This window comes from Cryptotermes secundus, unplaced genomic scaffold (assembly GCF_002891405.2).
Source record: "Cryptotermes secundus unplaced genomic scaffold, Csec_1.0 scaffold825, whole genome shotgun sequence".
Taxonomy (NCBI): Eukaryota; Metazoa; Arthropoda; class Insecta; order Blattodea; family Kalotermitidae; genus Cryptotermes; species Cryptotermes secundus.
Window position 1 is genome coordinate 546396 of NW_019738888.1, and position 26453 is coordinate 572848.

A 26453-nucleotide genomic window follows, 5' to 3' on the forward strand; every position below is an offset into this window, starting at 1 on the left:
ATTCGAACTCCAACCTTTCGGTCGTCCAGCCCGTAGTCATGTCTAATGGGATTTCTTAACCGTTACACATATTAAATAGAAAAAGAAAATATATGCGAAATGAAGCTAACTCCAAAAGTTTCTGTCAGGGAATTTCCACGTGCATTCCTTCCGTGACATGCCAGATACCTGGCTAATAACCGACTTTAACCCATCTCTGCAGTTCACTGTAGACACCTGCAGTTATCGATATTTGAGTTCATCTAAGCTGCCCACCTGCCCAGTACGCCTATGCAGGAAATTCTGACTTAATTCCACCAGAAAAAGCGTTGGGGCATCAAATGTGATGGTCCCGGAGACCAAGTGACTAAGCCTGGGCGGTGGACAGAAAGGTGGTAATATCACTTGGCCTTCGAAATCAACAAATGTGACGTTCCACGACTTCCTCTTGTGGAGTCGTATCCAAAGCGTCGTGCATGAATGTACCGGGCAGGTGGCCAACTCTGGAGGATCATTGCAGCTGCCACTCCAGGGATGAGCTAAGTCGGTTATCTGCTAGATGTCTCTCATGCTGCGACAGAGCAGCATGCGGAAATTTAGAGACTACAACTTTTTAAACTATTTGATTTCAGTGAACTTTTTCTGTAATGTGTGTGTAACACTCAAGAAAATACGACCTCCTAAACCCCCGGAAAGACTAACGGGATACCTGTTTTAGCAAGTCGGGGAAGGGAACCCAAACACGTTATAATTGTGATATGCATAATTTCACTTTAGAAATTCGACCCCAATATAATGAATGTAACAGAATACGAGGGAAAGTCAAAAATTATTCTGGAAATATTGCGGAGGTGCAGGTCACAGTGACCACCTGGTGGAGCCTGCGGTCTTGGACCATTTAAGATCTGGGATCACGGATTTGAATTACGATACGTGCGTATATATGTCGCGTTATTCTGTGTTCTGTTGTGTGTACGTAAAACACAGCGGTCAATAGAGTTTAGAAGAAACCCTATAAGGCTGGAGAGTGTGTCAGGGAACCCTACAAGGGCGCTGATGGACAAGTTTCCTTTTAAAAATGGTATGAACATTCCGTGACTCGCAACCTCGTTACTGGTGCCTCAAAACTTTGTGTAATCAACAGCACCGAACAATGCACGAACTTGATTCTCATGAGCAACTCTTGAATTATTCAAGTACGATCCTCACGCGTCCACAGAGAAAAATCTTCGAAAAGTAACCTACGCATAATTGATTCCAGTATTCTCTTGTGCTGCGAAGGCATCCAGTATTAGTTAACAGTGCAATTACAGCAGAACACCAATCCATCAACGCTCCGCGTCAAATCGGAGTGCTTTACACAGAAGACACGATCATGAAGATCAAGTTAGCCAGTTTCCATGAAACAGCTGCTAGTCAGAAGCCGATCACAGTAGCCCTGCGGTCTGTCTTAGCTGTCTCGAACGGTAGGATTGTGGTTTCGAATCCCACTCAAGGCATGGGTGTCTGTGTGCCTTTATTCTGTCTTTGTGTTGTTCTGTGTGTAGGCAGCGGCCTTGCGACGGGCTGATCGCCCGTCCAAGGAGTCCTACCCACTGTGTATGGGATTAAGAAACTGAAAGGGCGTCCAAGGTTCAACAAAAGGACTGTACAGGCATAAATACAGATATATAGTTCCTAATCAGAATGCGTGAAGCTTGACTTCCACGCCCTCGCAAACCTTCAGGGCGTAGTGCCTAAGCACACAGATGACTTAACTATCATGGACCGGCAGCGATATCCCCGGGAGTAAAGCGGCCAGGGCGTGAAGCTGACCACTCACCTCCAACAAGTGCCGAGACCAAGAATAGTGCTCCTATACCTCCAATCCCCTGCTTGTCTTCATAGCACAGTTCCTAATTAATTACTCACAAGAACGATTATCTTTTCTGTTGCTTACTACCATAATTAGAAGAAACAGATATATACAGGTGTACTAACTTCCGCTACACGAAAGTTAACACCACCCGAGAAAACTCCCCCACTCTCCGTTACTCTAGTACCCCGCCCCTCAAGGGTGCTTGCTTCCAAATAATCGATTTCCCAATGCCAAGCCTATCGTGAAACTTCCTACATATCCAAGGGACATCCTGGAAAATTCGGCAGGTGTGAAATCCGCCTCATCACAAAATGGATTATAAATACGTAGATCGTACCGAAAGTCATGAGCAACTTCGTTTTGCATGCAACCTGGGAACAGCAGACGAAAGAGAGTATGGTGGTAGGTGGAACCAGCTGTTGTGTTAACCTTGAGTGTCTTGTGACGTCAACAGCTTGCATCACGTGACCAGTATCACTTCTAACAAATTGGCCCACAACGATATGTCGTTTCGCCAGCGTGCTGTCGTCGAATTTCTTGTGAAAGAGGAAATCCCTGCTACAGAAATTCACCAGAGACTTCAGAGTGCTTATGGAAGTGTGTGCATGGGTGCGAGCAGTGTTCGAAGATGCGTGAAACATTTTAAAGATGGGAACACCAGCATCGAAGATGAGCCTCGGAGCGGTCGTCCTCGAACAGCCTCAACTGAACGCAACAAGGAAAGAGTGGATGAGATCATTCAAGATGACAGGCGTGTGACTGTGGACACAATAGCCCGAAAACTTGGAATAGGGCACAGTGCAGTACAGGAGATGATTGAAAATTTGGGCTGTAGGAAAGTTTGTGCTTTTGGGTCCCGCGGTTATTGACCGAAGACCACAAAGGTCAGCGAAAAGCCATCACCTGAGAACTGCTGCAGAGATATCGTCACGAAGACGATGATTTTTTGCTCTGTATTGTGACAGGTGACGAAAGCTGTTTCACCATTTCGAGCCTGAAACGAAACGGCAGAGTATGGAATGGCACCATTTGCATTCTCCATCAAAAAAGAAGGCAAAGACATTGCCATCAGCTACGAATGTGATGGACACAGTCTTCTGGGATGCAGAGGGGTTTATTCTGGCCGAATTCCTGGAACCTGGGCAAACCATCAATGCTGCTCGTTATGTCCAGACGCTGCACAAGCTCCGTCGTGCATTGAGCGATGAACGTCCGGGACGAAACATCATCATCCTGCATGACAACGCTCGCCTCACATTGGAAGCAATTGCAAAAATGGGGTGGGAAGTTCTTCCACACCCCTCCTATAGCCCTGATTTGGCACCGTCCGACTACCATCTTTTCGGATTTATGAAGAATCAGCTGCGTGGACGTTTTGAGACAAGGGAGGCAATTCAGAAAGCAGTGCGTCAGTGCCTTCGGATGGCTGGAACGGAATTTTACAGAAGNGCTTGGAATGCAGAGAGCAGCTACTGCTCTGAAGATGGAGGCGATACGTTCCTCCGAAACGTCGGCCAAAACGAAGAATACACGGCGCCTAAACCCAGAAGACGACTTTCTTCAGTCATCGCCGTGAAAACCTCAAAACTTACATAAATAAAGCATGTTACTTTACAAAAAACTGTTGCTCGTGACTTTTAGTACGACCCTCGTATATATTCTGCAAGCCTACTTAGGGCAGAAATAATGCGAATTACGGCCCGCGGGCGATATTAATATATCGTATAACCCCAATATAAGCCGGTCACGGTAGCCGAGCGGTCTAAGGCATGCACTGTCTTCGCTCGCTTGGAAACCGGGATCGTGGGTTCGAATCTCACTCAGGGCATGGATGTTTAGTTTGTGTGTGCGCGTTTTTCTGTTTGTGTACAGGTAGAGGCCTTGCGACGGGTTGATCACCCGCCCAAGGAGTCCTACCGAATGTGTAAGATCTAGAAAAACCGAAATGAACGGAGAAGTTCATGGAGGTAGACCTAGGTCCACTGGGGCTGTAGTTCCAAGAAAAAAAAAATAACTCCAATATAAGGCAACTCCCCATTTTTCAAATCGGAAAATAAAAAAAAGAGTTCTGAAGGTAAAATTGAATATGTCATTTAGTTCCGACAGATACTGCACATAATCATCTTTACATTTATTTTGGTCCCGAAAAGGCGACCCATCTTTCCTCTGAAGCAGTATCTGAAAAAAAATTGTCTTCCATTCGGTTAATAAACTAAGTAACAGTGTCGAACAATGTGGGCCTTTATTATGTTCTTGTTTTTCATATACACGCAGAGAAAGTACTGCAATCGAAAGCAACTATCGGAAATACTGGTTCAGGGATTCCCAGTGGAAGAGAAAGGGTCGGCGCTGAGAAAACATTAGTTTCAGGCAATTTCTGTTACCACATGAGATACTGGCAACACTGCATCACCTCAAGGAACGTTTGTGTGGTATTTCGAGAATTTGTCGTTAGTTAACCACTTTTCTGTTGCATCAGGCTTGTGCTACGAGATAACTGACAGTCCTTTGCAACTTTCAGTATGTGATGTAAAACCTGCATTGATCATGTCATGTTAAAATCTGATAGGGTGAAGAAGAATTAAGGAATAAGAAGAGACAAATTACTCTTTTAGGAAACGACAGAATAACAGTTGAGAATTTTAGCTGATGCAATGAGTGGGGGGGGGGCTGTATGTCCATGCCCCTTGTTGAAATTTCATAAATAAATAATAAATTTGAATATCTTCTTTTCTCAGAATATATACAAGGAAAAAGACAGCGAAGGTATGCCTCCATGAAATGCCTGATCTCGCAAGAAGGAAATTTTGGATGGTAAAAGGGGGGAGGGGGTAAACTATGGAACTTCGTAGTGACAACACAGCAAAAAAGCCTGAAAGCTGGATATGGTGTTATGTCTCCGGGCCGTTATCGCCGTTATGGACCTATATACACTCGTACAAAGCGGAATGAACAGAACCCTGCCTAGAAGTGGATGGACTGAAAAACTAGTTTGCAAATGCAAACGTTAAACATAGACTAAAACCGAGGAAAAGAATTTGGCATATCGATGTTTCAAAAGACATAATCTCCGTCTGAGAACTCCGAAACAAAAAGGCTGATGAAAAAGCCTGGTTGAGCATTTCCAAGAGACACCTTTTCAGTTCCTAAGCGACGAGGGCCAACGAAAAAACAAGCAAGGAAAAACATATATTGGAAAGACGAAATAGAAAAACAAGGGACTCAAGAAAGACTCACCGCAAAAATACACGAAGATCACCGAAAGAGACGCCACAGAACTAATGACGACAAATAATATGATTTGGCTGTCTAAATTTGTGAGTATCCACCCGATGGGAACACGATTTGGTGTGGTAACAATAGAACTGCTCTGCATACGGAAACACCAAAGAATTCCTCTGAAATTTGTAAAATTATACCCTCTTTTCTAAGATTTGAGGTTTTCACGGCGGTGACTATGAAGCAAGCAGTCTTCTGGGATGTGGCGCGGTGTAGATATTGTGTTAACCGACGTTTCGGAGGAACGTATCGCCACGTATGTTTTAAAACATCGATATGACAAATGCTCTCCCGCGGTTTTAGTCGATGTTTAACATTTGCATTTGCAAACCAGCTTTTCAGTCCATCCGCTTCTAGGCAGGGTTTCATTCATTCCGCTTTATACGAGTGTATATAGGTCCTTAGCGGCGATAACGGCCCGGAGACATAACACCATATCCAGCTGTCGGGCGTTTTCGCTGTGTTGTCACTACGAAGTTCCATAGTTTACCCCCTCCTCCCCTTTTACAATCCAAAATTTCCTTCTTGCGAGATCATGCATTTCATGGAGGCATCTTCCTCCGAAACGTCGGTTAACACAATATCTACGCGGCGCCACATTGATATGCTTTCTATGAATAATGTGTAGCTGTTCTAACATTTATTCTATTACTTACCGTATTTCCTCGATTCTTAGACACATCCTTGATTTCGTTTTAATGTCACATCGTAATGGAACAATTGCAATTACTTACGGTATTTGGGACTTAAAATTTCGTGTAAGAATTAAAATACACGGACGTGTTATGGACATGCAGATTTACCTAGCGCTTTTGTCATACGATATAATTCTTTCACGTCGATTCTCAGACGTCATCATATGTAAGCTGCTCCCCGAATCTAAAAAAAATTCAAACGTGAATAAGGCGCGTCTTAGAATCGAGGAAATATGATATTATTTTCTTCCAGTTTTATTAATTACACACCATACTGAAATGCGTCAAACAAGATCAAATTATTTCCCTGTACATTGGACATTTTTGTACAAGGTCTAAGACCCGGTTTGAACTGCGTGTAAATAAGGGATTGCATGTGTTGGGAGGCGGGGTGGGTTATTCGTCAGACGTTTGGTGTACGAGTAAACTTTATATGCCGAAATCTTATCGGAACCAAATTAGGCAATTTCGGATAAGAATTCATTTCAAGCTGTTCGTGTAAAGAACGCACAGAAGCGAAGCTATATGGCTGCATGGGGAAAGTATAAAGGTAAAGTTGTCCCTGTGCTTAATTAAGCACTACACCATGAAGGCGTATGGAGAGTGGATGTACAGATCCATATTTTCTTGGCCTCGGCACTAGTTGGAGGTGAGTGGTCAGCTTCACGCCCCGGCCGCTTTATCCTCGAGGAAAGAGCACCCGGTACCCATTGTATAGGAGGTTGGATGGACCCCAGGGCTGGTCTGGATGACTTGGAGAAGTAAAATTCTTGCCTCACCGGGACTCGAACTCCGACTCCTCCAGCTCGTAGCCAGTCGCTATACCGACTGAGCTATCCCGTCATGGGGAAAATATACAATTGCATAATAACATGAAACACTAGTACATCTGAGGACCTGGCGACATGAAACCTGTAATGAATATCGCTTTCAGCTACACGTCAATTATAGGGCACACCTGAAAGACAAGCATGAAGTAATCCAACGCTCTGTTTGCCCCGCCATTATTATGACGTGTGCTCACATTATGGACGGCGAACCGCCGTCCCGTAAGAAAGTAACTCACTCTCTTTTATTACAGCTTTTCACTGACTGTGACTGCCATTTTTACAAAAATAAATGCCTGAAACTTAAAAACCCGGGTTAATTAACTAAATGAGCCGATATATCCATAATATATTCAACACATTATATATCTTGAGAGATGGTATACTTTTTATATTTTATCTTTTATCTAGAGCGCACGCGATAGCGTAGTTGGTTGAGGCGCTATGTTACAAGCCGGAAGGTCGCGGGCTCAAGTCCCAATGATTGGATTATTTTCATTTGACCTAATCCTTTCAGCCGTATTACGGCCCTGTGGTCGACTCAGCCTCTAATAGAAATGAGTACCAGGAATATTTTTGGAATATTCCTAGGGGTAAAGGGCGGCCGGCGCGTAGGGCAGACAACCTTGCCATCTATGAGCCGATTGTCTAGAAAATGTGGGAACCTCAACATCTCACAACCCTATGGGCCTCCATGGCCTGTTACAGGGATACCTTTACTTACTTTTTTGTTTTACTTTTACCTTATTTTGTATCTTCTACTTAATTGTAAACACCAACTTGAGGCAAACATTTTATGTTAGAACATGATACGACGCGTTGCACTGGTGCGGATCCATATCGCTAGTTCAATAACTACGTATCCGTATATATAACTGCCTGATGATGGTCTTATACGACCGAAACATGTAGCAGGAATAAAGATCGAATTGTAAAAACATTTAAAAGCAAGTATATTTTGTTGTTTTAACGGTTAACCTAATTCCTATATATAAATGAGCCGAAGCTATCATGAACCTGATAATGTGCGACGCTGGAGCAAAACAGTCGTCAGAAAACTTCAGCATCAAGACGCTGGGAGGGGGCAATCCATCACATGAATTCACTCAACCATTTTCTAGTTTGTTTTCTTCGCTTCTATACAACGACTGGGACTTTCAGGACTGTAAAGCCGGCTGGAAACGGCAGCAGGCAGACGGCTGTCCGATTTCGGTTTATCACGGATGACTATGAAGAATACTGTCTTCAGGGATTTGACGCCGTATAGTCTGATACAAGTTCACCAAGGTTTCAGAGAATGTCCGTATACGTGACCACAAGTCGCCACATTACAGAAGATAGCAGCCTTCATAACCGAAAGGGAATTTTGGAATATGGAGTGGGTGTATAAAGACAAGAGAACATAAGAAGCTAGCACGATCCCCGCATTCGAGAAACGCCAAGGAGCGAGTCCTTGAGAACCTGCTAACCGCTCTAAAATTTTTCAGTCTTTTATAAACTCTGGACTTCAAAACAGCCTGCCAATGGACCTATCCTTAACTAGGTGGATCCAGACCTCACTTCTTTTTAAGACCAATTTTTATATTACCCTTCCATCTAAGCCTACGTCACCCAACTGGTATCTTCCTTCTGGATTTTCAACTAACGTTCTGTACCATACATTTAATATCTGTCATTCGTACTACAAGTACGCACCCATATCACCCTTCTTGATTTGGTAACCCTAACAATACGCTATTCATGGAGTAGTATAATCCCCTTTTATTTGCACTCTGTCACACCCAAATATTTTCTTTCGAACTCTGTATCACCCTCAGTCCACGTTCTTCCCTAGGGTGAGAGATAACCTTCCACTTCACCATCAAACTAAATATAAAATCAAAAGGGGAGAAAAAATTGTGAAATACAGTATGGGAGGAGAGGAAGAATTATTTAACTTCCATAAATTACATGAATAATGTAACGTGAAATGAGAAGGAATTATTTTTTAATTGAAGAGTTCAATCTTCTGGGATATAACACCGTGCAGTCCGTTGGAAGTCAATCCACGTTTTGGAGGAACAAGTCGCCTCCAGTTGCTTGTTACCTGATTCACGCTGGCTTATACCTTGGCTTATAATTCGACCCTGAAGGAGGTGATATGTTCCTCCGAAACGTCGGTTGATTTTCAACAGACTACATGACGTTATATCCCTGAAGACAGAACTCATCATTACGACAGCCGTGAGAACGTCATATTTTTAACTTCCACAAATTAATAACCATGTCTGCGTAATTATGGGAAAATATACGATTTTCAGTTTCATCGATGAATCTGAAAACTGAAGAGTGCTAGCTCCTGGAATATAATGTCGCGCAGTCCGCTGAAGAAGTCAACCTATGTTTCGGAGGAACATGTCGCCTCCAACTTCAGAGTCGAAGAATAAACTAAGCAAAAAACCAGCATGAAAGCAGCCATCTGCTTTCATGCTTCACTTATTCTGTGACCCTAAAGATGGAGGCGACATGTTCCTCCGAAACGCTAGCTGACTTCCAGTGGAGTTTATGGTATTACATCCCAGAATATAAAACTCTTCATAATCAACACTGTGAGAACTTCAAATCCTACAATCTGAAAACTGTTCTTTCGTCACACATTTATGAAATAATATCAATTTAGAGGCAAGGAAACAATCTTATGTCAGTGTTAAATCCTACAAACATTCCAATCCTTAATTTTACACACATTAAAAACGCAGTATTTTGGGTGGAGCGGGGGGCTGATACGGTTTCAACTCTCATTTATGATAAGGTTTTCGTTTAGTTTAAATTTAAAGGCACTGACCGAATATGAACATTTGCTCATGTAAGATAAAACAAATGACTTATTATCTACAAACTCTTGGCATTAAGGTCATCATGCGATGTCAACAAACTAATTATTATTTCAAAGCGCGTTATTTAAAATAAAAAAATGCTGATATTCATTCACCGTAGTTACTGCCTTTGTTACAAAGTTCAAATACTAATTGTGAAAAAAAAGGCAAAAAGTCTCTCATTTCACTCTCTAAACAAAAGAAAAAAAAACATTTTTGTTAACAGTGAGTGAAAGGAGTCGGAATAGCTCAGTTGGTATAGAGACAGGCGACGGGCTGGACGGCCTGGGTTCGATACCCCGCAGTGTAAGAATTTTCTCTTCTTCAAAGCATCCAGACTGGCTTTGGGGCCCAACCTGCCTCCTATCCAATGGGTACCAAAAGCAATTTCCCTGGGGGTAAAGCAGTAGAGGCGTGAAGCTGACTACTCACCTTCATCTTGTGCTGAGATCAAGAATGGTGGAACTATACCTCCACTCCCCATGTGTCTTCATGGCATAGTGCTTAATTAAGTACACAAACTTTACCTTTTTAACAGTGAGTGAAGCTCTGAAATTACACAATTTCAGGTTATCACAGCAACAAACTGTCGACCATAGCATGAATGTAATTTATGTAATACATCATTAATAAGCGAGAAGTCCTTTGTTTCTAACAAGATGTGGCTTTCTCTGGAATCAGAGAGCACATAACAAATAAGATTCCTTGTCAACATTTTCCTTTACCACTGATTCTAGAGACAAATTCTTTGCATGGTACCAACATACACGTAGAAACACCATTTTCATGTTTAATCTACACTTGGTGGAGATGCAGATTTGCTGACTTCTGCTGCAGTGATGGAAGTCCATATGGGAGGGATGTCCAAGCTGGGCTGACTGATCAGATGATCTTTCAGAGACGTGGATGGATTCCTTGTATTTCCTGTAGGTAATGTTCGCTTCAATATGCAAGACATTTACTTCTTTCCTACATATTTTGTGGCCTTCTTCATATGCATGTTGGGCTAATTTTGATTTTCCAAGCAGACCTTGGGTCAGGTTCTACTAGTAGTTGTGCTCCTCCATGCGTACTTCTATAGGTCTACTTGTTTCACTTATGTAACATCTGCCACAATCACATGGGATGCTGTATGCACACTGCTTTATCTGCTGGGCATCTCTACCAGGTCCAGTTTTCATCCACATCCCATGGAGTGTATGGTTAGTTTTGAACAGGTTTCCAACGCATCTGAATTTCCTGGAGATGCCCTTAATATATGGGACAAATGCCATGCTCTAGTACATTGTATCTGAAGAACAGCTGCTTCTTGATGGCTTCATTATGGAGTCAATGAATTCTTATGGGTGTTCACTAAGCATCAGCAAGGAAATTAAGAATATAAGTCATGACCCTCCACTTACTGAAGATAAGGTGCTGTTGCAAAGGGAGGTCTGAAAATTATTGTATTGCAAACTCCTATTCCAAATGGTCAATGGAAGTAACTCCGGTGGACTCAACCCCAGTGTCTCAGAATTTCATCCAGTGACCGCCATGAACAAAACAAGAATGTTGTCACAAATTTCTCAACAGAATAAATATCTATAGCTGCGCCAAACATAACGGGTTATGGGTGCAGTGAAACTAAAACCAAAAAACTACTTATAAGTAACAATTATTCATGTGGGCATTGGTCATATACAGTTTCTTTGAGTAGTTTTTTGTAAATTACGCGGGAGAAATTGTTACACACACACACACACACACAGTTGCCAGTAACAAATATGATAGCAGTTAGCAGATACAAGATGAAAATTAGTTTTTGTGGTTTCTTGTTGTCAGAAGTGTATCTAATGTAATGCTGTAAAATGAAATACTGACAATATATGTTAATTACCAGAACTTTCGTGTATGCTATTCAGCACCTTCAAGACACAGTGAGTTCAATAACAAATTACATGACAAGAAGTTAGGTTAGAACAGACTGTAAGAGGAAAATTTTCCGTTCCTATTTCGTGATTCTGCTCATTTGGCATCATTACATTCCTTTAAAAGCTAGTGTTAACTAATTCTTATATGGTACTTAAACTGACATGCGTCCCATTACGAAAACTGACACGAAGCTGTTGATAATCACATAGACCTAAGTTCACGATATTATAAACAAAAAATAAGTACTCACTTTCTGGGAATTCGCATATATCCAACATGTATGAGTAAATATCTTCTATCACAAAACAACACCGTCACATTAATGTACCTAATTAATGACCGTCCAAGAAATAAGAAAACGAGTTTCCCTCCTTCCGTAATCTGACTATATGATCATCGCTAATGCTACAACCAACGATAACTTAAATAAGCTACAATTCTTCTGGTCTACTTCCTACTCTTGTCACTGCCCGACAGTCTGTGACCTTGCTGTGACGACTGTGACGGCGGGTTTAAAACTATGATACCAGAATGAGTTATACTCCTGCCATCTTTGAACAAGTACCTTATTTTCGATGGCCCTGGTACGGCGGCGATAGCTCGACTGTAATAAGATCCACCAAAATACTATTCTTGGCGTTCGTGCTCATGTTTTAATTGCAAAGAGAAAAGTTTTCATGCAACTGCAGATAATCTCAGAGTCAAAGACAAAGTTACATTAAGATCGATGGTCGGTCTGTCTGGGACCCAAGACTAGAGTTTTGTTAGTCAGACAATTGTAGGTTTATTCAGGTAGATAATCTGTTGACCTGCAACCATTATATTTATGTACAGGGCATGAGAAATGAGGAAAGAAGGGTTATGTCTTCTAGAATCTAACACTGTATAGCCTAGTGAAAGTCAATGAATATTCCTCTGAAATGTCTGTTGGCTTTTGCTGGACTACGCCATGTTATACCCCAGAAAAATGAAGAAGTTTTCCATGTTGTATTTTAGCAGCCTGTTGCACTGATTCATATTCATAATGTGTATATATTAACAGTCTTGAAGTGCATACAAACCCATCTACCACTTCTACACTACATGTTTTGGCAGTATGCTGCCATCTTCAGGTGTATCGATCTGTTAACCATTTCACTGCTTGCCTTTATATGTCCATTTACAAATATATTAAATTTGTATACCTCCTTATATAATATAAAATTTATGTATTTAAAACTTGTTAAAACCTATTATCTCATATGTCATATTTTTAAAATTCGTGTGTATTATTAATCATCCACATGGGGGTCGTTCACGAATTTTAAAAATATGACGTATGAGATAATAGGTTTTAACAAGTTTTAAATACATAAACTTCATAAACTTTATTATTATATAAGGACGTATACAAATTTAATATTATTTGTAAATGGACATATAAAGGCAAGCAGTGAAATGGTTAACAGATCGATACACCTGAAGATGGCAGCATACTGCCAAAACATGTAGTGTAGAAGTGGTAAATGGGATTGTATGCACTTCAAGACTGTTAATATAAACACATTATGAAGAAGTATTCATAAACACTGCTGTGGGAACCTCAAATCTATCCAAATGCGATGAATTTTGTTTGGTAACTGGTTCAATATTTCAAAAGCATGGGTTGTATTGTATATATATTTTTAAATTGATGTGCTGCCATTATGGCCATTTTAGTCCAAAGTTATTCCAAACTGCAGAGACTTCATAACAAAGTAGGAGGACTAATGCAAATAAAAACATAAAGTATTAAACTGGCATTTGACTGCATCCTGACCAGGCACCACATTATCACATCCTTTATCTTCAAATTGAGGGCTTTATCTCTGACCTGTCACTTGACTGGTTAGAAAGCAAGGAATTTTTTTTCACAATAACTGGTGAAGATGTAGCAAAAAACTAATATTTGAGCTAACAATGACTAATAATGGTACATTTTGAAGAATGAAACTTACTTGTCTATCATATTTGTTATAAAATCTTTAAATTTATTTGCTTGTCACTTGATGATCTGACAAAATGTTATTTCTAAAAATAGCTAAATAAAATCACCTTATCAGATGTCTGTAACAGTAAATGTGTAGCTTAAGATTCTGTATGGCTTTCAGTGGTGCAGACAGCAAAACTACGATCAACATCCTTCTGTATGAAACTTCTTATGCAAAGTGAAGAAAGATTCAGAAACACACACACACAAAGTGGAATGCTATCAAGTATTACTAATTTAATAATTAAATATGTACTTATTTTACTTACACATTTCGGCCACTAGTGGTCATCATCAAGAGGCAAACCAATATTACACTCTACACACGTTGTTACTGAACATAAATCATTACCTTAAAATCATTAGGACTTGTGATAGTTGTGGATATTAAAATTCAGTAGTTGAAACCTGTTAAAACGAGTTATAAATTAATGTTGACTCAACAAAAGATGGACACTATGTCAGCCTTCGAAATGGTTTCTAGTGTTGGCTGTGTCGATTTTTATTAGATTTTTGTAATGTGGGACACACATCTGTCTGCAACTACAATATAGCTTCTTTTTGTTAGTTCCATATCATCTATATATTGAAGAACTGTGAATAATGACCACAAGGCACACTGCATATTGCTGTTCTGTGCATTCTGCTTGAGTATATGGCAATCTTTAGGCTTGTAGTGATGGACTGAATATTTTGGGGATGTGTAACTTCTTTGTGTGCACATTTTCTACAACATTTTTTCATACATTCTTCACTCTGACAATTGTTTAATCAGTAATGTTTGGGAAATATACATACGTAAATGAGCATAGATCCTCATGTAGAATTTATGTTACTTTTGTCAGATTTTAATTAAAATTGTAACATTATGACAAATTTTATTTAAAGTCTCAGTTATCAAATGTCACAAAATTCCATCTGTCAGTTCTCGAATTGTTGCATTTATGCAGGTAGATGGACAGAGTGAATTTAATAAGCACTCTACAGAGTCACAAATACAATTAAAAAGTTATCCTCTAAGTAATAGTCACATTTTGAAATTAAATTATTCACATAGGGATCTCAGCAGGAAGTCATTACCAGAGTAACATCATGTTGTAAACTGAATTCAAAGTGAGTTCTCAGGAGTGGCAGACATTCACATCTACAGTAGTAGCCTGAAACAACTGGTGACACAATTTTGGTACCAAATCACATCAAGTGTGAAAGTATCTTCAGCTCCATGTACTCACATTCTGGACAGAAGGAAAAGAATGATACAGAAGAAGAAGCAAATGATATTCATCAGGCATTTACTTCTTTCAAATGACAGAAAATATAAGGTTGCAATGTTTTAACAAAAATTACATTAAATAATAACACCACACTTTTCATAAGTAGTACTGCATATGTATGTATGTATGCATATATGTATGTATTTCTGTATTCTTTTAAAATTGTTGTTTCATGTTATAATAAAGAGATTGAAATAGTTTCAGCGAGTAAGATCAGCGCTTTATTCATTACTTTTTCCATTTGATTTTAGCACATGAAACAGAACTGCATAATCGTGAATCTTATTTCTTTGTTACAGCTGGTTACAATCTATGACTGGATATATTGGGGGTGGGGGGACCCTGACTGGAGTATGTTCCCAGTGTGCAGGACATATTAAACTGGTGCCGAATTGAGAAACAACTCTTCCAACTGCTACTCTAGAATAACGGCATGTATGTACTAAAGATGAATGTAATTTCCTTCATTATTTTGTGTCATCTGTGCCTTACCACTTTGCTTTACTATAATTTTTTCTTATCAATCCTCACAATTAAGATATTATATGGTGAGTACAGCACTTAATTTTGTTTCTTAGAGGGATAAAGTATCTTCCATACATCAGTTAGGTAATTAATTCCTTTCTTAACTGTATCATTATATCAATTACAAAGTAACATAGTCAGTCTGAAGGAATTGTTCCTAAACAGGCTGCTCATAACTTTAGTACTTCCTGTATTTTGGATATTTATGTTCTACCAGATAATCATTCCTCATGATGTAAGATATGATAAACAATCGAAACACAATACTCAAGCAATGACATAAATGTTATTTCCAGTATTAAAATAGCAATTATCTTCTTTCTGTAATGAGTCTCTGCACATAGAACATGACTATAGCTCACACTACTGATGATATACCTGTATCAGCATCATGTGTGGGGATGTAGTTAATAACTTTTCTTTCTCTTCTATCACAAAATAGACTGGTTATTATTTCACCATTTACCTTTTACATTAATATATTTATTCACGTTGCGTGGTTGATCTGCATTAGTTTGAAATAATCAGCCTCTTTTATAAGGTGGAAGAAAGAGAGCTTCTCTTAAGACATGATGTAGGTCTCATATATAATAGGTGGAGACAGTGCTCTATTACAACAGGTGGTACTTAAAGTTTTGAAATTGCTAAGTTTATTTTTAATATTTATATGAACAAATCATAAATTCATAGATGCAAGGCTCAAATTCACTGACTAATAGTTATTCATTTAATACATTTCTTTTTTGGTCACAAATGTAATATCTACAAATACAGTATGTATCCTTCATAAATTAAAATATTTTCTACAATTGTAGGTCAATAAAATAACTACTTTATATTACACTACTGGTATATTATTTACCATCTTAATGTTAATACAATCCTGAGATCTTGAATAATGGTAGAATTTGTCTCTGATCCTGTTGACAGAGAGCATAAAATTACATCAGTGATTTGGAAACGGCCTGATCCCAAAATGGATCCAAAGAGTAAAGTGCAGAAAATTAATGTGCAAATTTAACCTACTGGAAAACTATACCTAATTTCAGAGATCCAGAAAAAGAAATGTTAAATTTAAATCCAAAATTTATATTCATTAAAGGCAGTGAAACGATAATATTTGCACCACAGTAATCACAAAAATGTCATTTTCTTAAAAATAGCCAAAAGAGAAAACAAGTGACTCAGTGAGAATAGTTCTATAAACAAATCTGTAAATATTCCATGTTCAGCAATTCACTTATAAGTGGGATGGCTACTCTTATATTGCAAATATTTTCCCTTTTAAAATATCACTATGGTTTTCTTTCCCCACATTTTACAGCTTTGTTTAAAAATAAAATTTGTAGTTGATGCGTATAGTGTTAAAAGTAAGTGTTCAGTTCCGTGCTGATTTGCTGCCTAGGTCTACTTTATTACGCATAAAAGTGAGATATTTTTAATGCCTCCATCATTATCCACCAATGGTAAAAGCTTATCATTGTATGTATTTACAAATATTGTTTATTCAATTTAGAATTAAACTGTCTGTCAGTAAACCATAGACAGAAATGTGGTATTTGGTTTTCAAAACAAGACTGTAGAAGTATGCAGAATATACTTAACAGATGCATTCTGCAGAAGGTATCATAAATAATATGGTTATGTACATAATCTTCCTGTTTCTGATTTGAAAAGAATATGTTGCTGACATGAGAAAGGGTGTGATATTCAATTCTGTAGGTGCCTTATTTTAGATAAAAAGAATAATTAAGAAAAAAATGAACTCTTCTCTTATAATAAGAAAACATTAAATTCCCATGCAGCTATTCACTGTTAGTTGATAATTTTTTAAATTGGTGAGATGTTAAAACTACACAAGCTTTATTGAATGAATAAACAATTAAAATCAAGGCTTCATTCTTCATTATTATTAATAAATACCTGAAAAGAAAATTAAATATATATCATAAATTGTTTAATATATGCATCAAAATCATACTGTAATAGGCCACATACATTAGAATAGAAATCTGATTTCAGTGCAGTTCATACAACTACTACAACTGATGTTAACAGCACAATCAGTTATATTTTAATTGCATCTGTATTTAAATTCATGTGGACCTATAAATTCAGATGGGAGAAAGTATCATTTTCTTATTGAGAATAGGGTACTTCATTAATCTTCAAGTTTATTAGGAAACCCTGCTGATTTTGAATACACAGGTTTGAAAATGTACAAATAGTTTTCCCTTTCTTTAACTACCTCAAGAATTGCACAATTTACATAAAAAGTGTATTGGGCACAGGATATGTCCACCACTTTTCTCTCCAACATATGTTTGAAACATTCTTTGGTCTGATAAATATATAACCATTTATGCCCAAGATATGTAAACAAATACATATAGGTTTTCATGTAAAATGTCTGTTACTCTTTTCCAGTTTTAAACCAAGATTAAAAGATCTGACAAATGTTACTTAAACACTCCACTATCAAATTTCATGAAAAACCATTAAGAAATTCTACAGTTGTTTCATACATACAAACAGATTAATAGATTTAGAGAATTTAATATTTGCCATGCATGGTTATGAATGCACTTAAATTAATAAGAGGTTTAGGGTAGGAATATAGTAATATATTAGTTTGCAACATCTTTAAAAGCAGAACCTAATATCACAAGTTCTTATTTTCTACAAATTAAATTTTGTTGTCACTCTCAGTCTTGAAAGGATAAAAAATCAGAATTAGTATTCATGAATGTGTCAGGGCTACTGCCAGAGTAAATTTCAATATTCATACAGTTCTGTGGCTTTCTGGAGCAGTAATTTTTCATAGTTCACTAGACAGATGCCTTTCATAGATGCTAGAAATAGGCAGGATGTTTATCAAGTCAGGACTCAGTACATCACATTTAAAAAATATCTACTAGTACAATACATTGCCAAATTGTATTCATTTGCCAAGACAAGAAAATATGTAATGTTCAGGGATCTGTGTACGTTAGTTGAAAGCTTATTTTCTTACTATGATAATCTGTAAATTATGCCCTAAACTGAATACAGTTTATAGTATGCATTCCTAATGTACATGTCTTTAAGACATAAATTTCCGTAAACAAAAAGATAAGTTAAATTACCAACCATGGTTTTATTGTGTACAACCCTTTGACAACACCATACATATAAGCTGTATCCTAACTAACTAATTCATTCAGGTGCCATTCACCTGACATCAGTCCATTTGGGAGACCAGGCCAACTTAGAATGTATTAAAATTTTTTCATGGTATACCCAGTTCTTATAGTGCAGTGTCTGCTTTTGTCAACCATCGCATGCTTTTACTGGCAGATCGTTTTGCTGTAAAAATAAGAATTATATCCAACTTTTACTAGTTCTACTACAGATAAACAGGGACAAGATCTTCACTTAACACCAACAAACATGAATCCCAAAATATAAACATTTTATATATAAGTGTAGCCTAAGCTGGCCCATCTCTCTATAACATTTATAACTGAAATAAATATATAATTTGAGAAAGCACTTTCAGAAATATTTCAATTTATGTTACTGTGGCAGACTGAATATAAGCCATTCCATATCAGTAAATATAGTGTACACTTTTCATAACATTATAGTACAGAAACTTGTACAGACAGTATTTTCGAAGATAAGTGTGACATATATTACAAGCTAAAATACATATGAAGCAGACACTTTACACTACCTTCTGTTAGATTGATGGTACAACAAAATCATTTACTGTACATCACCATGCTATGTAAATGTATGTTCTGCATATGAAATTACTTTCATAATACCACTTAAAGGTACATGTAGCTATATCAATTTTCATTATTCTTACAGCAGCGATCAGGACAATGATGAATTCAATTCTCGAATCGCAGTATGATCTGAATATCATCCTTGTGACTGACAAGAACCAGTACTGCTTGTGCCTGAATTTTGCAAGTTATTTTGGAGTATACTGTTCATCCATTTTGTTTTCTTCCATTTGCAAATAAGAGCAGTCTTTTAAATGTGTATATTACACATAAAACTTATTTTTAATAACTTGTAACAAACAATATTTCTCATACTTGTCTCATAGATATTTTTGTAATAAAATTTGATGATTCCTTCTAATACTAATAATTAAACAACAGCAAATGTATTTATACTGTTAACTTGTATTTTCAGATATGTCTATCTGTTAAAAAAATATGTGAAATAGAACAATTTGAAGAAGTCATAAATGTAACATCATGGAGCATTAAGAATATGTAAATGGACTGGAATGCATAGTAAATAAGGTTTCTTGCATTTCCTGCTGTTTGAAGCCATCTAGGCTACTGTCAGCTCAGTAAGTGCATATTAAAAAAACTGGGGAATTAACAATTTTTTTAATTTGTTATAAGTCATGAATCTCAAATCAGTGAATAATTGTACGAGAAATGTCATTAAATTTGGGAAATCTCTTGTATTTAACTGTTGTATCATTGTCCAAGGGCATTCATACCTATCAAAGAGATTATCCATGGTGAAGACATACCAGATGAGTCTTAATCAATTCTAACATTTCTGCTCCAGTATACCCAGCTTTAGTAAATATAAAATTATTTACAACCAACAGACAGACAATCCTCTCCACAGTGCAGGTCAGACTCATTACAATGTATGCCTACTCATCTTGGTTTCTTTTCCTTTACATAAGTGTATGCACCATGTGCTGAAACTGCTATTTCAGTGATGCAAGTTGGAACGAAAGGAGTGTAATCTGTGCATGAAATACCATATATCAAAATGCATATTTCATATGTCTCTATGTTTTGTACCTCATCACACTTCTTACTTTTTTTTTTAATTATCAGACACTTTCTCTTATTAGAATTCATTAAGATAATGGCATTTAATCAATTGATCAACATCAGTTACAGTTTCTTTTATGCCCTCAACTTCTTCTGTTGAGTTAGTGCTCTTTATTTTTGAACACTGTATAATTTACACAAAAAATATCTGAAACTCTCATCTGTCTGAATCTTCACTGATCATCTATTATAATTTCTAGGGACTAGCAAACTGTTTTGTATTACTGATTATAAACTTTTTCAAATTATATGAATCACCTGAATTCTTATAACTGTACCTTTCACTTAATGCAGTGATCTCACATATCATTTTCTAAAACAACGTCCAAAATTATGATGTATAAAGTATTAAATTTAACTAGTGTGATAGCATGAAGATCTGGTGAGCGGAATGGTGTGGTAAAGAGTTAAAATTACTACTTTAAATAACAGATTGGTGGAACTGACAAAACTACATTATAAAAATGAAAGTGGTGTATGTCATAATGAGAAATCACTGTATATATTTACATAATGTATTATATGCAATTTAGTACATACTTACATACAGAAGACAATTCACCTGATATTTAGTTGAAGGATTATTTTACTTGGCTTGCATTTCACCATTCAGAGAGTAGTAAATTGAAACACAGTCTCTCCTCTTGACCATCACACAGTTCTCTTTGCAAAGAAAAATATTACTGCGAAGTAGAAGTGCTAGTGACACCATTCTTACTTATTATTTCAGATTCTTTATGCTGTTTCAACCATTGCGATATGTTGAATAAAAACCTGCACTAATTTTATAGTTGTGTCATTTGTAGCTATTTTAATAGCGGTCTTTGTGATTCACTACTGTAAGATTCCATCTGAAATGTCTGGAATTGATATTTCAGGACATTAGCACAAAGCAGCACTGATTCCTGTCTCAGCTCCAAGTAATTGAAACCTTCCCCTTTCTATCTTCAATTTCTAATAGATTTAAGAATCAGGTAATGCTTCAAAAAAGAAAAATAAACAATAAGGATTATTAAATAAGGAATCTACACTATGTGATTTCTTTTATCTTCTGATTCTATAAACACTGCCAGATATATCCCAGTGCTTTCTCGTACAACTAACCAGCTGAAACAGCTGTACAAAATATGAATTAAAACAGAAGTCTTGGGTTGGAAAGAGAGCATGTTTCGATATGTTACTATGAAAATAAATAAGGATCGTGTTGAAATCAATTAGTATCACTGTTCTTGTACATTATTTATCATTTCAGCCAGCCACAATTAATGTTTATCATGATTGTTAATGTCTTTGTAAATGGTATAGTTTATTATTATTTTAATGGAACTGCTGAATTTTGACAATTTATTTAAAGTATATAATAAATTTTAGATTTTTAAGAGCTTAATTTTTTTTATTTCTTTTTTAAATAAGTTTGTTAACAGGTTTACAATATAACTTTCACGTTTCAAAATAGATGTTTTTCAATAACACTGAGATTGGCAAGCCCTTAAAAACTGCATCCATATCACCAATTTTACATAACTCTTGCTAGACTATTCCCAAAATGATCACACTATTATTGATGTCTGATAAGGGTTTGGGTACATGCATTATGAAATAAAATTAAATTGCTTTACTTTCACTGGGAGCTGCAGAAAGTTTCATTGTACATCAAGTGTAAAATTTGTTATCATATGGATATCGCTGCCTTTGAGATAGTATTAGACAGCTTACAATACACTATCAATATTTACAACATAAAAGCTTTTGTGAAGTTATTTACTGATTCTCATATATATATACAAACTTCACAGAAATTACTCTTTCCCAGGGCTGGAAAAAGGGTTCTTGATCTCCAGCAGCAGCAGCAGCAGCAGCACTGATTGTATCAGACTAACTGATTTAAGGATATAGGACCATTCTCTTAATCATGATTAGAAGATTCTTGAAAATGAATCTACAGTTGCTGAGCTTCTTTCAATTATAGATTAGCTAAAACAGTGAAAATTATTAACTGCCCAAGAACTTAGAAGGATGGTATTTTTTATTAAAAAATCAAAAGTTTTTCGTGCATGGAAAAGAGTTATAACATAGGCCATAATTAACCACTATGTGAAATTCTGAAATTTTTATTATCTCTGTCACTGTTATTAAGAAGGAGCACAGAGTTACTTTTGATATGTAAGATTTAATAGTTGTTTTCATTTTTAACTTTAGGCTGAATGTTCCATATGCAAATACAATTTATCTGCAATATGGAAATCCTTATAATTTAAATAGTGTAATGTCATATCATTACTTAATTTAGCCTGAATTAAACTTACAGATTATAAAACTGTTTTCAAAGATGTAACTAACGGATGTTCTGTTACCACAGTAATTATTCTGTTTTATGCATGCATTAATGATTTTAAATATATCTATGTAGTATATGTGTGAGAAACAAAGATATCACACATATCAAACATAAGTATGAGGATTTATGTTTGATATATGAGATACCTTCCCTCCCCATGCATCCCATCATTTTGAAAGTATTATTGAAATCCACTGTTGGCTCGCTGGGCCTGTCACAGTTTTACCAGAGCCCTATTAGTTATCATTTCAGGGTTCCTGTTGGACCTTCTCAGTTTTAGTGTCAATAATGTACATCATTTCAAAAAGCATTCCCCTGCTTGATATCCCAGTGGAGGAACTCGTATTCCGATTCTACTATCTGAAATCCCGATATACGTAATAAATAGTGTGAATATTTCAAAAGTGTTCTGTGAAAATTTATAATGCATGACTAAACTTCCTGGTGTTGAAACAACATTAATGCCTCCACAGCATTCTATCTGCCAGCCTGCTGAATTCTCCCACAAGAATTGGTTGTATGTATTTTTTCTTCAATTTAAAATATTTTTATTGGTTTCTATAATTAACTCCTGATATCTGAAATCTTCTACTATAAAAAAGAGTCCATTTCCTGACCTTTCAAATGCACAGTCCTCCACTGTACCATTTCCTGCAAAATGGGTGCTTGGGTCAGACTACTTCACACAACAATTGCATTGACTGTGTTTGGATTGAACAGAACAGGGATGCCAAGAAAGGTATTTTAAATAATACTGCTGATTACTACAATGTACACCAATTTATGTTGTGATTTCCCCTGTCTCACATAGGAACTTGTCAGAAAGCCATAGAAGTAACACAAAGGGCTACTTACTGTTCATGGATATAAAATAAATAAAAACTAAAATGCAATGCTTAATTAAACTAAAACAGAATTTATGGAAATGCAAACACGTGTTTTATGTCTCTCCTATGTGAAGTGATAAAGGCAGAAAATTTAATTTAAAGACTACCAACTGGATGATGTATTTGAGAAGAAATAATAAACTGCAACAGTGTCTGAGAAAAAACTGGAAGGTTAAAAAATCAAATAACTACATTATTTTATAATGGAATATGAAAAAATGAAAGTTTTATTTGCAGCAGTAGCATTTGCAGTGGTGGTGGTGGTGGTGGTGGTGGTGGTGGTAGTAGTAGTAGTAGTAGTAGTAGTAGTAGTACATTATGGTTCTTACTGCTAGAAACATTTATTTCTGCTGACATAGTGCTATGTAAAAAGTGATGTATCACAGTTACAAACTGAAAGAAAGAAAATGTCTGACTGTAAATCTGAACATTTCCACACAATTCTGATTAGTTCCTTAAGAATATAACATATATATTACTACAGTTGTTTAAAATGCTATTCCAGAGTACTAATCAATGTACAATTTCTTTTTGCAGAAATTGTACATCCTACCATTTAGAAAGACTTTATCAAAATATTATTTTCATTCCTCCATCTGTTAGGTGGTCATACATGTACTAGTACTATCTAGCCACACATACTCCACTACTTCAAATTGTCCTTTAATAGTGTTGCGGAGCTAAACAGCTTACTTTTGTCTTGACACACTTTATGATATTCATCAAAACTTGAAGGACAACTAACACCACTGGTGCGGAAACATAATAAAAAATAGGGCTGCTGAAGAGATGCTGTAATAGCTGTTGATAAGAGAATTCACTGCTCCTGGTTGACACAGGGAATAAAAAAGAACAAAGTATATTATAGCTAGGTCTAAATGTCCATTTACATATTGTTACATATGACTGGAAATGCCATAAGTTAATATGTAATAGCACATCAAGTATTTAAAATTTTCAGTTCTCTATCGCCTTTAGTCTAATAATATTTATATGGGGGAAGAGGATGTGACATAATTAGAGAAAATAATCATCACATATAGCAGAACTGATATTGCATCTGTTGCATCTACACAGGAAGCAATTTAAAACTGTCGAGATATATGATAAATTTTAAACCGAAAATGAGACCCCTACAGCCAGTAAAAATGTTAAAAGTTAATCGTGGAGGTTATCACTGGAATTATACCAAACAAAATCTATCTGTTCTGCAATAATTCTCATTATCTGATGAAATGCATTCTCGATATCTGTCCTGCCATAAACAATATTTCTTTACATTTTATGATCAGTTAATTAATTAACATTATGGTATGTTTACTTTTCTTATGATCAACAGAGGCTCGTTTCCTTGTACTGAAAGCAGCCACACAATGTTGTGGCACAGAACACTGGAGGACAAGAGATACACACAATTAGTACACAGTTTACTGGGATTCAGGCATCACTGTTGTAATGAGGGAAAGACAATATATTTTGATTATATTATTTTATTTTTTGTTATAATACTACCTAAGAGGGAAAACTTGAAGAAAAGTTTATGGAAAAGGACTCTATTTCTTACATAATTCGTTAGCTGTGCAGCACCCTATCTGTATCTTACATAAGAAAGGTCAAATTATGAACACTAGAAAATAATTTAACTTAATCCATGTAAGACACCACATAAAAGGTTTTTTATTAGTTTTGATACACAAATCAGGCTCCCAGATTGCATAGCAGTTGTTTAATAATAACTATATGCGTTTAATTACAAAGATGTGGAAATGTCAACATATAGAGGTAACCGCATTACCACGGAGGGAAACAGAAAATATATCATGACCACTTTTGCATGTCTTCAGATTGTCAGTACAAGTTAATAAACCTGACTGTTTGAATATATACAAATCTGGCATAGCTGCTAGACAAAAATTGATCATGGGCTCTAAGACAATATCCAGAACTGATTCTCTAAGCCAAGAGTCTTATATTTATATAATTATACTTTAGTCTCTAGCACATATTATATCTCTTGTGTTTCATGTTGTATGCTTTAAACTGACCCTTCAATCTAATTAGGCTTACCCAGCAATTTGAAGAAAGCATACTGACCAAATTTCGATATAATTACTTCACTGTTATTAAATTTATAACAATTTAGTGATCGAAAAGAAAGTAAAATTTTCCTGAATGGCATGAAGATCAGTTGACTGTAGTTCCTACGTAGGAGGTGCATGAAATAAATGTCTCACAGTGATATAACATCATTTTTCATTTCATCATTATGCAGTGTTCTGCAGGTAGTCTGGCCTGCAAGGATATATAATTAAGTCAATTATGAAAACTTAAAACAACAGTTTTCAGAATGCCACCATCTAAGTTATGGAAGATGCTTGTCAGATTTCTTTATTTAAATACTTGTTTTATGTAATCTTTTCATGCAACAAATTTTTTGCCTTAAAATACTTCCATTTGGCTTACACTTCTGGTTCTTCATAACCATATTTTACCCTTATGTAAAAGTAATGAAACAGTACATGTATGACATAACTTAATATATTTAGTTTAGTTCTCTTTTATGTGTGTAATGAAGACATAATTCACACAAAACAAAACACTGACGCTGCTATTGTGGAAGAGGGGAAGAACTGAAAGCTGTGGTTACTTCTTTTCATCAGCAGTATTGCTACTGACTTGCTCTGAAACTGCTGAACCTGCAGCTGCTGGCGCTGGTGTAACTGCCGGGGTTGCTGGAGTTGGATCATCTTGGAACAGCGGGTTCTTCACTTCCATTTCACCCGTCTAGAGGAACAATATTTAACATTGTGTTCAAATATTGGAAATAAAATTCAGAAGCTGGAGATAAATCAATAACAATTACATATAAATTAGTATATAAAAGTCCTTCAGTGATCAACATTTTAGTCTAGTTTTTATGTACCTGTTTCAATTGTCTGTATTAGCTGCCAAATGCAACATGCAAATGGTGAACTATGTACGTATGCCAAAAGGAAATGCTAAACTTATTCCTCATGAACTGGAAAAATACTTTCCTATTAGACTCTTATCCTGAGGACTAGTCTATAAGAAGATGGGTCCAGGAAAATCTGGGGCAGGTTTGTGTGTGTGGGATGAGGCCAAGGGAGATGTTACTCTTTATGCTTAGCGTATATGTTACA

At 36.5% G+C, this 26453-nt stretch overlaps 2 protein-coding genes and 1 long non-coding RNA gene across 4 annotated transcripts in view; 1 reads left to right on the forward strand and 2 right to left on the reverse strand.

Moving 5' to 3' along the window:
• Positions 1-11880, reverse strand: part of LOC111871295 (ras-specific guanine nucleotide-releasing factor RalGPS2) — a 75417-nt gene extending 63537 nt beyond the window's left edge. The window contains exon 1 of the mRNA XM_023864297.2: positions 11655-11880. The gene's annotated coding sequence lies outside the window, so the exon portion shown is untranslated. The remainder of the gene's footprint in view (positions 1-11654) is intronic.
• Positions 11881-12027: 147 nt separating this feature from the next.
• On the forward strand, positions 12028-20121 carry LOC111871293. 2 transcript variants are annotated; one of them, XR_002843998.2, is made up of 2 exons: positions 12028-12196; positions 14986-20121. It is a non-coding gene; the product is annotated as an uncharacterized LOC111871293 (long non-coding RNA). The 2 variants fall into 2 exon arrangements; XR_004513754.1 differs by having other exon boundaries at positions 12028-12182.
• The window catches only part of LOC111871292 (neural proliferation differentiation and control protein 1), a 66402-nt gene continuing 57580 nt past the window's right edge, over positions 17632-26453 (reverse strand). The window contains exon 7 of the mRNA XM_023864295.2: positions 17632-26076. Within this exon, the coding sequence (XP_023720063.1) occupies positions 25936-26076 (141 nt within the window). The 3' untranslated portion in view covers positions 17632-25935. The remainder of the gene's footprint in view (positions 26077-26453) is intronic.